The 12,228-nt window shown below is 53.7% G+C and overlaps 1 protein-coding gene across 1 annotated transcript in view; it reads left to right on the top strand.

The window, feature by feature from the left end:
• The window catches only part of TBCD (tubulin folding cofactor D), a 200,748-nt gene that overhangs the window by 96,853 nt on the left and 91,667 nt on the right, over positions 1-12,228 (top strand). Inside the window, exon 16 of the mRNA XM_004374331.2 lies at positions 11,407-11,464. Within this exon, the coding sequence (XP_004374388.2) occupies positions 11,407-11,464 (58 nt within the window). The remainder of the gene's footprint in view (positions 1-11,406; positions 11,465-12,228) is intronic.

The following is a 12,228-nucleotide window of genomic DNA, read 5'->3' as shown; positions in this document are numbered from 1 at the left end:
GGGCTGAGTGCAGCCACCTGTGCCCCTTTGCCCTGGGCAGTGTGTGAACAGCCACCAGGCTCTCACATGGGGCCAAGTACAGCCTGTGCCCCTCTGGCCTGGGCAGCATGTGCGGCCATCCTGTGGCAGCTCGGGGCCCTCCGTGATGCCAGGGTGGCATGGTGCACACATGGTTCTGGGTGGTGGATGGCATGTCTGGCCTTTTCGAGGGCTTGGGCCAAGATCGCATCTTGGGGAGGTTAGTGGATCCGTGAAAGCCGTATCTCTCCATCACAGTGAAGCTCATGCCGAAGGAGATAAGGCACTCCCCAGGAAGTTGTAAAGATGTCTGTCTGCTCCTTGTCCTGTCCCCGCTGGCGAGGGAAGAGGAGGGGCCTGCGGGTGTGGTGGTGGGAGATGCTATGGATAAGGGGTCACTGTCCCCACCCTCAGCAGCCACTCTGGCCACGGGCGCCAGTGCTTCTCAGCATGCAGGGCTGGCTGGAGGGGAGGGCCCGTGTTGGAGCTCATCCCTGCCCACCGCTGCACAGCCACCTGTCCTCCTTGTCCCTCTACAGCACCAGCTGTCCCGTGTCAGTTTAAAGCAGCCTCAGGGAAGGCCTTCCTGCCGCTTTCTCGTCCTGCTCCCGACTTTTTGAAGCTGGTTTTGCAACTAGGGAAAGAGAGCAACGGCGTTATTCTTGTCACTGTTACATCAGCGGTCACAGAGCGGTAAGACTAAGTCTTCACACTGGTCTGCAGAGCTGTGCTCCGAGTGGGCAGTGCCATCAAGGTTCCAGCTTCTCTGGCCATGGGATGAGGGGCAGGCGACGAGGACCCTCTCCCAGCATCCTGTAGCCGTGGGCCCTCAGCCCGGCGGCCCCAGGAGGAGTCTGTCCCGAGCCATCTGCTGTGAAGCTTGGCGGCCGCGGGAGAGGTCCCTCCCCAGCCGCCCTCCACGAAGCCCAGCAACCCTGGGAGGAGTCTGTCCCCAGCCATCCTCCGTGAAGCCCAGCAGTCCCGGGAGGAGTCCATCCCCAGCCAACCTCCGTGAAGCAGAGGGTCTCTTCATTCAGGCGTATGGCTTTTGAGGCCGGATCTGGCTCCTGATATGCTCATTGCTATTTCAGAATGAAAACAACCCCGAGAAAATGCTTTTCAGCCTAATATTTTGTCTAAGAACTGTAAGTTTTACAGGGACCTGGACGTCTTTTTTCCGTTGGACTTTGCAGTGTGGCGTGAGGTGAGGCCAAGGCTGAGGATGGCAGAGTATCGACCAGGAGCTGGCGGGTTCTGACGCCTTTGGTTACGCAGGCCCGGGGCTGCCTCTGGCTGCCGCCCAGCCCCTCTGCATTTCTGCTGAAAGCTGCCCAGCACGTTGTAGGCTGAGCACGGTACATACCTGAAGAGAGGACATCAGCAGAGCTGTCTCGACCACAGGGGTCCCCAGCCTTGTATGTGGCCAGTGAGACGAGTCACACGACCAAACACATCTGGCCCAGAGGTGCCCTCATGACAGACCTCTTTCAGCCACAAGCACATAGTTCCTGCGCTTTGTAGCTTCAGAGTTTATCCTGGCGGCCCCGTCTCGACAGTGATCTTGATAAAGCAGAGGAAACTACTGCGTGCTGGGCCCGGCTTAGTGTGGCCCGGCTCGGAGGCCTCCCGGCCGCTGTGCTCGTGTTTTAAGGCTGTGTGACCTCACAGTGACCTGCTTGTCTGAACACTGAGCAGTATCGGAGGTACTTCCGTGCTTCCAGTTAAGCTCCTTCTCTGGTGTGTCTACAGCAGTGTGAGTGGAGTCTAGTTCCCACTGGTGCTGAGGGAACACGGGACGTTTGCTTCACTTGGCAGATGGTGCGCCAGGCTGTCCAGCATCCGGAAAAGCGGGCAGACAGTGCTGAGGGCGCCAGGCCTGCCCTGTGCCCCAACTACTCAGTAGGGAAGTCGCGACTGGGATGCATCTTTGGAGCCCACTTGTTTGTGAAGGGGCTTCAAGAGAGTGGACTGTGGCATTATGAGCGGCGTGTTAGATGAGGCTTGGCAGGGCCTGCCAGGGGTGGTGGACGGCCCAGGCCAGCGTGGTCCATGGGGATGAGTGACCATCGGGATGCTCTGGTCTGAGCAGGGTGTGCAGACACTCACTGCATGAGGACCGCAGCAGTGTGCCCTCAGGACTTCAGAGAGGACTCAGGTCTGTGGACAGCTGACCCAGACTGCACAGGAGGTTGGTTACCAGGTGGGGGTCAGGGGAGTGTCCACGGCATCACTGGACAGCTGGCCCAGGCTGAGCGTAGGAGAACGGTTACCATGTACGAGGTCAGGGGAGTGTCCATGGCATCACTGGACAGCTGGCCCAGGCGGAGCTCAGGAGGACGGTTACCATGTACCGGCTCAGGGGAGTGTCCACAGTATCACTGGACAGCTGGCCCAGGCCGAGCTCAGGAGGACGGTTACCATGTACCGGTTCAGGGGACTGTCCACAGGACTCACTGGACAGCTGGCCCAGGCTGAGCTCAGGAGGACGGTTACCATGTGCGGGTTAGGAGCATCTGCAGCACTCACTGGACCTGAGCCCGGGATCTCAGTGCAGGAGGTGGAAGGCCTGACCTCCTGAGCATGCAGGTGGTGGCTAACGAGCCTGGACACACGCCGTCTGCCTTCTCATCAACCAGGAGTAAGGCGGCCAGCGCCAGCTGCCCAGGGTGTTTGTGTCCGCTGCAGCCCCTCGTCCCCTTTCCCTGTGGCCTGGCCCACCATCATTCCTTGCAGTCCAGTCGGGCCGGTTCTCAGGGCTTTGCTCCACCCTTCCTGTCCATCCAGACTCCTGGCATTCCGGTGGGGGCGGGGAGGGCGGGGCGGGTGAGTCAGCCGCTGGGCCAGGTCAGCATGAGGATGCTGAGGGGAGCCTCCTGGCCCGGGAGCGCTGCGCCCGCCCAAGTATCGGTCGGGGCGTGTCCCTCAATCTGCTTCCCTTGGCTTATAATAAATGACCACACTTTGTCAGCTTTTAAGCCCATTAATTCTGTCAGATGATAAAATCTTGGTATCTTTAACTGCTTTCACAAACTCGTTAGTGTACCCCGCAGAAGCTGACAAGTGAGGTCAGAACGCAGCCCTCTGTGAAATAGAGACATCTGATAAAGAGCCAGGGAGGTTCTGAGAAGGGGGCGCGGGGAGGGCACCACTCGGGCAGGAGGGGAGAGTGCGGCGTGGGGCCCACACACCAGGGGTGCCTCAGGCCTGCCACCCCCGACTGTCTGGGTGTCTGGGGGGTTCTCTCCGGGTCTAGTCGCTCACTTTTCTTGCTGGCTTCTAATTTGTTGCTGAAGACACTTGGACTGACTAGCTCCTCTCACCTCACTGTGTAAGTGGGGGTCCTCCCTGCCCCAGAAGTACTGGAAAGTTGCTGCCGAGGTGAATGTGTGTTTTCTGTTCTGAGTTAGTGTTGGTTTTGAAAGCCCAGATTTTCTGAGCCCTGTTCACAGAGAGATGATGGCTGAAATCGTGATTTTGTGGGGAGCCACATGGAGTTGAGGAAGACCGAAGCGTTGATGGTGAGGTTGGCCTGCGCTGCCTGGAAACCCCTCGGCCGGGCGCAGAGACTGAGCTGCCGGCAGGGAAAGCACGAGCCTCGTCTGGCCACTGTGCTGGTCGCTGCCTTCCACCGATTTCCTCACCTGAAACTCATTTGTAAACGAGCTTGTGTTGACGTCAGTGCGAGCAGAGGCGGTGGCCCTGGCATGGGGCTCTGTGCCAAGGGCTCTCCGCGGGCGGGTGCAGTAGGCACCCCCCGGCGGTGCAGCATAGTGGCCGGGGATGGGTGCTCAGATCCCTCCCTCGAGGGCAAGATTGTCCTGCAGAATCAGGACACGGCCCACGCCGCTCAGAGCCACGTCCTGCTCTCACGCAGTGTTTCTGAGGGCACGGCTTCCACCAGTGGAGAGAGCTTTGCAGGGACAGTGGTTGGAGCGTTAGTGGTTGGTCAGAGTCCCTCCCAGCCCCCAGTTCAGCACGGACGTGGCACTGTCATGCTCACTGGCGTGGTCTCTGAATTTTATGGTTTAGGGAGTGGAGACACAGCCGCAGGTAGGGCTTACCTTTTACTTGAAAGACATGATTTGCAGCTTTCAAAAAGCACTGACAATAAATTACTAGTGTGATCTTTTTAAAATTGTTGACTTGGAAACTACGGGATTACTATTACTTCAGGTAAAAATGATGTATTTTGCTTTTTATTACTCTAAAATATTACACGAGCCAGGAAGAGTGGAGTTGGGTGTAAGTCTGCTCTTTGCTGTACCTGCTAAAATCAGGTGCCGTGGGCACGGCAAGCCCCAGCGTGTGCTCCCTTGACTTGGGCAGAAAGAGGATCTTGTTCTGTTTGACACAGCCCTTTCCCTGTGTGAGGAAATCCTGGTGAGTATCACATAAACCCCCCAGCGAAAGCAGACAGGTGCAGGCACCTGGAACACGTCTTGGCGCATGCAGCCATTGCCCTCACCTCTGGCTTGTGGCCTCGCTGCTCCTTCTCCTGGGTGCCTGGCTCACACAGGGCTCAGCTTTCTAAGCAAAATTTCAAAAGCACCAACGGGACTTCAGGGTGCCCCATGGGAGTTGTGTGCTTGGAAGGTGCTTTCGTATTTATATTTACGCGGTATCATCAAACTTGTTTGTGTTTGAAACACACTGGTATTTCTAGATAAGCCAGTTTTGTTTTGCAAGTGTGAAATTAGAGCACCTTTTCTTTATTTAGTCCAGATCAAAACCTGTTTTAACAAAACATGCTTTATTTAAAAACCTGTTGCATTCATAGGTGTATACACAGCTGACTCATTATGTTGACTTAAAATTCTGCAGTGGTTGAAAGCTGTGTTTTTCAAGTGGCATTGTTATACTTGTCTACTTTCAGTGAGGTTTGGTAAAATATGGATAAAGCAGGAAGTGTTTTAAGATGTTCACCTGGGAACCCAGAAGCGCCTGGATTCAGGCTGGTGAGACCCCGCGGTCCCTGCCATGGCTGGGCCTCAGACTGAGCCTCTGAGGAGCTGCGGGAGCCGTGTCCAGGCCCTGTGGTCAGTGCGGTCTGGCCACAGCATATGTGCAGGTCACACTCTCCTCGTCATCACACAGATAAACGATGTTCATTATAAAACAGAAAAAGGGGGAGTGAGCCACCTGCGGTCACTGTACCTGTCCCCCCATCCCCATCCTCCGTCCCCATCCTGCATCCCCGTCCTCCTTCCCTGTCCCCCCCGTCCCTGTCCTCCGCCCCCTCCCCCCAGCCCCCACCCATAATCCCATCCCACTTGTCTCCACCAAGGTGCCCAGAGATGGACCTGCTGGGACTTCCGTGGCACACTGTTCAGAGTTGTGGCTGCATGGCCATTAAGCCTGATTGAAGTGAGGGTGCCATTTCTCCCACAGCGCCCCCTGGAGGAAAGCGCCTGTGGGATACATGCTGGCTGGCGGGTGGGACAGGACTGGCCACGGTGGCCGCAGGGACTGGGTTATGGTGGCTGGAGGCTGCCGTCCAGTGAGGGGCAGAACATCTATCAGATAGATGGGGCTCTGTTGTGGAGAGTGCTCTGTTGGGCAGTCTCCAGCCCTGTGCAGTTACGTGCTCCCCATCTGTGGATGGTGCTCTGTTGGGCAGTCCCCAGCCCCATGTGGTCACGTGTGATTCCTGTCTGTGGAGGGTGCTCCGTCGGGCAGTCCTCAGCCCTGTGTGGTCACACGTGATCCCCGTCTGGCTGCCTCAGAAGAGAGTTGTTGATGCTGACTGATGACTTAAAACCAACCTGTCATGGTTTGAATTATGTCCCCCCCAAAATGTGTGTATCAGTTTGACCAGGCCATGATTCCTGGTATTGTGTGGTTTTCCTATATGTTGTAAATGTGGCCTCTGTGATGTTAATGAGGGAGGATGGGCAGCAGTTATGTTAGTAAGGCAGGACTCAGTCTACAAGATTGGATTGTATCCTGAGGCAATGTCTTGAGATATAAAAGACAGAAGTGAGCAGAGAGACAGGGGGACCTCATACCATCAAGAAAGCAGTGCCAGGAGCAGAGCACGTCCTTTGGACTGGGGTCCCTGCGCCGAGAAGCTCCTAGTCTGGGGGAACACTGATGAGAAGGCCGAGAGAGAGAAAGCCTTCCCCTGGAGCTGACACCTTGAATTTGGACTGTTAGCCTACTCTACTGTAAGGAAACAAACTCTTCGTTAAAACCATCCACTTGTGGTATTTCTGTTATGGCGGCACTAGATGACTAAGACACAACCTTAAAGGGGGATTTGGCTAGTCTGCAGGATGACGGTGATTTTAAATTCCTTCTGTATATTTGTTCCAGTTTTTCCTCTTTAAACAAGTCTTCTCTAAATAAAAGTAGTGGTTTGGGGTAAATAAATTGACTGGAATTGTCAAAAATTCAGTGTAAAATGTGAGCCTTTGATTTTATCAGCTGGAGCTGACAGTCAATAAATATGGAAGTCAACATTTCCCTCATGTCAGATGTTAAAGAAAAGCGGTAATTCTTGGTTAGCATCATTTCCCAATTGGAAACCCTGCTGGCACAGTGGTTTAGAATTTGGCTGCTAACCAAAAGATGGGCAGTTTGAATCCATCAGGCGCTCCTTGGAAACCCTATGGGGCAGTTCTGCTGTGTCCTATAGGGTCGCTATGACTCAACGGCAACGGGTTTGGTTTTTTTTTTTTTTTTTTTAATCATTTCCCAGAACACGTATGATTTTATGGATTTTTTTGAAGTGAAGTTTTTATTAACATGTAAATAAAGACTTAAACTTGTGTTAATTCTGAGAATATATTTAGAATAAAATACTAAATATGTGTTTTTAAGAGCAGTAGTTATCTAATGAAGGAGCCCTGGTGGCACGGTGGTTAAGTGCTCGGCTGCTCACTGAAAGATTGGTGGTTCGAACTCACCAGCCACTGTGCGAGAGAAAGACCTGGAAGATCTGCTCCCGTAAAAATTAGAGCCCAGAAAACCCTATGGGGCAGTTCTGTTCTGTCACGTGGGGTCACCATGAATCTGAGAGTCCACTCGACGGCACCTAACAACAGTTATCTAATTTTTATTTATGGAAGGATTACATTGATACATGTCTTGATTAGTTCAGTGATTTCCAAAATTTAATAAAAGCCATCATGATGTATTAAACTAGAACCAGTTAATCTTAAAATGTTCCTGCAGAAGTAAGATGAATTTCTTTTAGTTTTAAACCAGTATTTATTTCTCATCTTGGCTACAATTTATAATCTAATAAAGCGTGTAGAGAAGAAAAGGGAATCATTTTCTGTTAATAGAGTTCTGCTGAAATTACTTTCAGTTTCAAGTAGTAAAAGGAGTGTATAGGAAGACTTTCAGAAACTAGTTCTGGATCTTTGGAGATCTTCAGATATTTAGTTACTTTTCAGAAAAAAACATCTACTTTTGAACTAATTTTAGACTTGAAGAAGAGAATCATAGGAGGAGCCCCCATGTACCCTTCTCCAGACTTTATCTAATGTTAATGTCTTACATGACTCTGGTACAATTACCAGAACTGAGACAGGAGCGGTGGTGTAATCCTGTTACCTGAACTGGAGCTTTAACTTGGATTTCCCTGCTTTTTTACAGGGTTGCCTTTTTTCTGCCTAGGACCCCACCCAGAACCCCACTCAGGACCCTGCCCAGAACCCGGCCCAGGGCCCAGTCCAGAACCCTGTTCAGAACTCTGCCCAGGGCCCCGCCCAGATCCCCCCACCCAGGACCTTATTCAGAACCCTGCTAGGGACTCCACCCAGGACCTCCCCCGACCCAGGCCCTTGCCCAGGATCCTGCCCAGGGCCCTGTCTGGGCCCCCTTCCTGGGCCCCGTGCAGTTAGTCATTTTATCTCCTGGTTCCCTCACAGTTCCTCAGTTTCTCCTTGTCTTCCATTACCTTGGTACCTTTTTAAAAAATAACAGATTTTTTGAGATATAATTCATTTATTGTTGAATCCACCCTTTTAAAGTGTACAGATTTTAGTATATTCAAGGAGTTGTGCAGCTTTCACCACTGTCTAATTCCAAACATTTGCATCACCCCAGGAGGAAACCCCGCACCCATCCCCTCTCTAGCCCCAGCAGCCTCCAGTCTGCTTCTGTGTCTGGATTTGGACCCCGATACTTGGAGGGGCCTGGCCAGGTGTTAGTAGACTGTTTGGGTCTGTCTGCTGCTTCTTGTATTTAGATTGGGCATATGCACGGTTGGGGAGGAGACACGGGGTAGATCTTCTTGGGGGTCCCTAGGGGCCCACAGTGGTGACAGGACTTGTCACTGTTAAGGTCCCCTCGGTCACTGAGTTAAGGTTGTGTCTGCCAGGTGTCTCCACGGTTAAGTTCCTGTTTCTTCCTTCTTTAAACATTGAGCCCATGCAGCTGTCTGTTTGTCCTTAAACTTGCCCCCTGACGTCTGCCTCGTGCTGTGGTGGCCCAACGGTGATTTTCTGTTGCCCTCCCTCGTCTGTGCTTGCCGGGAGGGAGACTTGTTCCTCTCCCCTTTTATTTGTTTCTGCAGTTGTTTATGTCAGTGTGGACCCATGGGTGTCTGTCTTGTTCTTGGGGCTGTGGTACAGTCTTGTTGTCCCTTGTTTGGGTGTTCGGACGCCCGGCTTTGGCCGTTGGGAGCTCTCTCAGGTCGACTCCTGTGCCCTCTCAGCGTGACTCCTTTCTTCCTGTTCTTCCAGCACTTTTTTACCTTCTGGCACCAGAAGGTGCTCCAGGCTCGTCTTGGCTTTTCCCTGCTGCAGTCCAGAATCAACCACTGCTAAGAAGTTTTGGTTCCTTTTTTTTGGAGAATGGTATTTAGAAGCCAAGATATGGGTGCTGGGTGTGCTCATTGATACTGGAGTGTCATTGCTTCTAGGCCCCCTCAGCGGACAGGGCTAGAAATACATGTATGTAAACCAACATACACACATATGTGTGCACACACACAAATGCACACACTCACATGTACATACATGCATGCACATTCACAGGCACACACACGTGCACATAAATGCATGCACATATGCACACATACACATCTCATGCACACTCATGCACATACATATACACATCTACGCATACACACAATTGTATGTTTCTGGATTTTTCTAAGCGTATATATATCTTGAAAATCCCTGCGTCCATATGGACACCAGTGAGTCCAATCCAGCACCCCAGGCTCTCCCCACCCCCACTGCTTATTTGTAGCATCTCTATCGGACAGTGAGAGGCCTGGTTCCCATTGTCCGGTGGACAGCCCTCGGACACATGATGGGTAGGTTTAGAATGGCTGACTACACCCCTATGAGAAGTACATCTGCCGACTAGAGTGAGTGTGCATTTCTTCTCAGAGCCTGCTCGGCTCGCCCTCCTTCCCCATGGTCTTCACACGGCCTCACTGGCCGCAGCCACATTCCTTTCAGGCCTCCACATCCGCATTGAGGCTTTCGTTCAAATATGTGTACAGTAAAATTCAGTCTTGTCCTACACACGTCTGTGGGTTCCTCCAAACTCGCTGAGCTGCGCCCCGTGACTACAGCACCAAACAGTGCATTCCCCTCACTCCAGGTTCCCACACCACCCCCAACCCCTTGGCGCCTGTGAGTTTGCCGTTTCTAGAGTGCTGTGCAAATGGAGATGTACAATATTTAGACTTGATTCTGCTTTCTTTTACTTAGCAAAACGCATTGACGATTCATCCATGTTTTGCATGAGTCAGTAGTTCGTTCCAGTGGGGGTCCAGATGCTTTCTTTGTCTAATGTGAGATCTGGTAGTTTTTCTTCATTTGGACACAGTTTCCACATTTAGTGGAAAATGGAGCGAGACTAGGCTTTGTGTCAGAATCCTCCTCAGTTCACGGGCTCCTCTTCCTGGGCAGCTCTGCCTTGCTTTGGCCAGGACTAAATGTCTCCTTGCAGACCCTGTGCCGTCCCAGGAGCAGACAGCTGGACTGTGGAGACGCGGCGCCATCCACGGGGCAGTGGGCAGGCAGCGAAGGGCGCTGCTCAGTGGTGCTGCCTGTGGTGTGTGCTTCTGTGTCTGAATTGCTGTTTTTTGTAACCATTTTCTCTGTAGGGTGATAGGAGATACGAATTCTTGAGTCCTGCTGAAAAGCACCCTCCTCCCACACCGAGCTTTGTGTTCCGTTGCTCCTAAAGCGGCGTAGGGTCCTGTGGGCTCTCTCTGGTTTATTAACAGCAACTGAATCTGATTACTTCGTCGAGACAGATTTAAGTAAAGCTGAGAGTGCTGTGAGCCTGGGCTGCGTCACTTTCTCTGAGGTTGTCATGGCCTGGCTATGGGGTGTCACCTCAGTCCCCTGACAGTGTTTACGTGACAGGTAATAGCTGTTTTCCACGCTTGGCAAGGATGTTTTTGAGGTAATTACCTGTTGTGAGTATCTGGGATTACCTACCGCCATGGAGGCGCAGGGACCCCCACCACAGGCGCACGCCTGGGGGACGTCAGGTCCTTGTGGCCCCACGGCTGGTGTGTGGTTTCTACTTGTGGGGCACATTTGCCCAAACCACATAGCATGGCTTTCCTGCACCGGGTCAGGGTTCTGGCCTCAGTGCCTTAGCCCCGTGCGGCCACCTGCTCCCTGAATGCTCTGTTCTTGTTCACCTGACACCCATGTCTGTGCTCTGCGTTTTGTGGGTGCATCCCCCCAGCAGGCCAAGCGCGTCCTCCCTCGGAGGTTGTCTCCTCCCTGTGATGTCGTGGTCCTCACTGTGGCACCAATGGTGCAGCTACTCTCACATCCCTCAGAGGCCCAACGCCAGGGGAATTGCGCCTGGGGGGCCCTGGTGCCTGCAGGGGATTGACTTCTCAGGGGGCCCCATGCCTGGTGGGAGATCAGCACCTGTGGGGGATTGATACCTTGGGTACCTGACATTTGGGGGAAAGACCAATGCCTGGGGGGCCCAATGCTTGGTGGGGGATTGACACCTTGGGGGCTCAATGTCTACGGGGGGGGGATCAGTGCCTTGGGGGCTGACGTCTGGGGGAGACTGACACCTTGGGGGCCTGATGCCTGGGGGGGATCAATGCCTTGGGGGGCCCGACGTCTGGGGCGGGATCAGTGTCTGGGGGGCCCAAACGTCTAGGGTGGCCGGACATCTGGGTGAGATCAGTGTCTGGGGGGGATCGACACCTCAGGGGGCCTGACCTCTAGGGTGGTATCAGTGTCTGGCGGGGGGGGGGGGTTCGACACCTCAAGGGCCTGATGCCTGGCAGTGGGGTGGTATCCCTGGAGGGGCATCTGACGCCTCACAGTGAGCTGCAGCAGGGCCCTCTGGGGGTGCCTGGTGAGCAGTGGGCAAGTCGTGGTGGATGGCCTCACCTGGCCTGTCACCCCGTGAGTCCCTCTTAGCTGACTCTCCCTCTTTTTACAGCTCACTGCTGATCGCCACCGTGTTTGACCGTGATGTGAACTGCAGGAGAGCCGCCTCGGTAAGCTCTTGTTTTGCTCCTTTTCGTGAGGGGTGGGCAGCTCCTCATCACCAGCTTGAATCGTGAGCATCTGTCGACTCAGCTGTCTTGACCCACACCCCACACTGCCCCGTGGTGCTCTCTTGCTGCTCGAAGCAGGAGGACAGCATAGGTGGGCTCCGCGGGGCGCACAGATAGAGGCTGCATGGTGTCGGTGTGCTCACTTTGTGCTGGGTGTCCTGATCCAGGGGCAGCCTTGGGACGGTGAGGGCAGGTCAGCACCAGGGGCCCACCACAAGGAGACTGGGACAGGCCTGATGACCAGACACAGTTCAGGTGGCTGTCCTTTGGAATGGGGGAGCCGCCTCTGTGAGTGAGACCTGGCTGTAATGGCAGAGAGGGCCATTTGCAGGAGGTTTGCACCTCAGAGGCACGTCACCAAGCACGGTGCCCTCGACCTCAGGCGTTCTGGGATGTACAGTGTGTACAGGGTGTGCCAAAAGTACCACGGTGTGCTGGGGTACCAGGGTGTGCCAGACTATACAGGAATGTACAGGATGTGCCGGGTACTAGGGTGTGCCAGCATATCCAGGAATCTACAGAATGTGCCGGGTACCAGGGTGTGCTGGAGTATACAGGACATGCCAGGTACCAGGGTGTGCTGGAATATACAGAATATGCCAGGTACCGGGGTGTGCTGGGGTGTGCTGGAGTATACAGGACATGCCAGGTACCAGCGTGTGCTGGGGTATACTGGAGTATACAGGACATGCCAGGTACCAGGG

Source organism: Trichechus manatus, unplaced genomic scaffold (genome assembly GCF_000243295.1).
Source record: "Trichechus manatus latirostris isolate Lorelei unplaced genomic scaffold, TriManLat1.0 scaffold00028, whole genome shotgun sequence".
NCBI lineage: Eukaryota > Metazoa > Chordata > Mammalia > Sirenia > Trichechidae > Trichechus > Trichechus manatus.
This window is presented reverse-complemented; position numbering and strand designations above follow the sequence as displayed.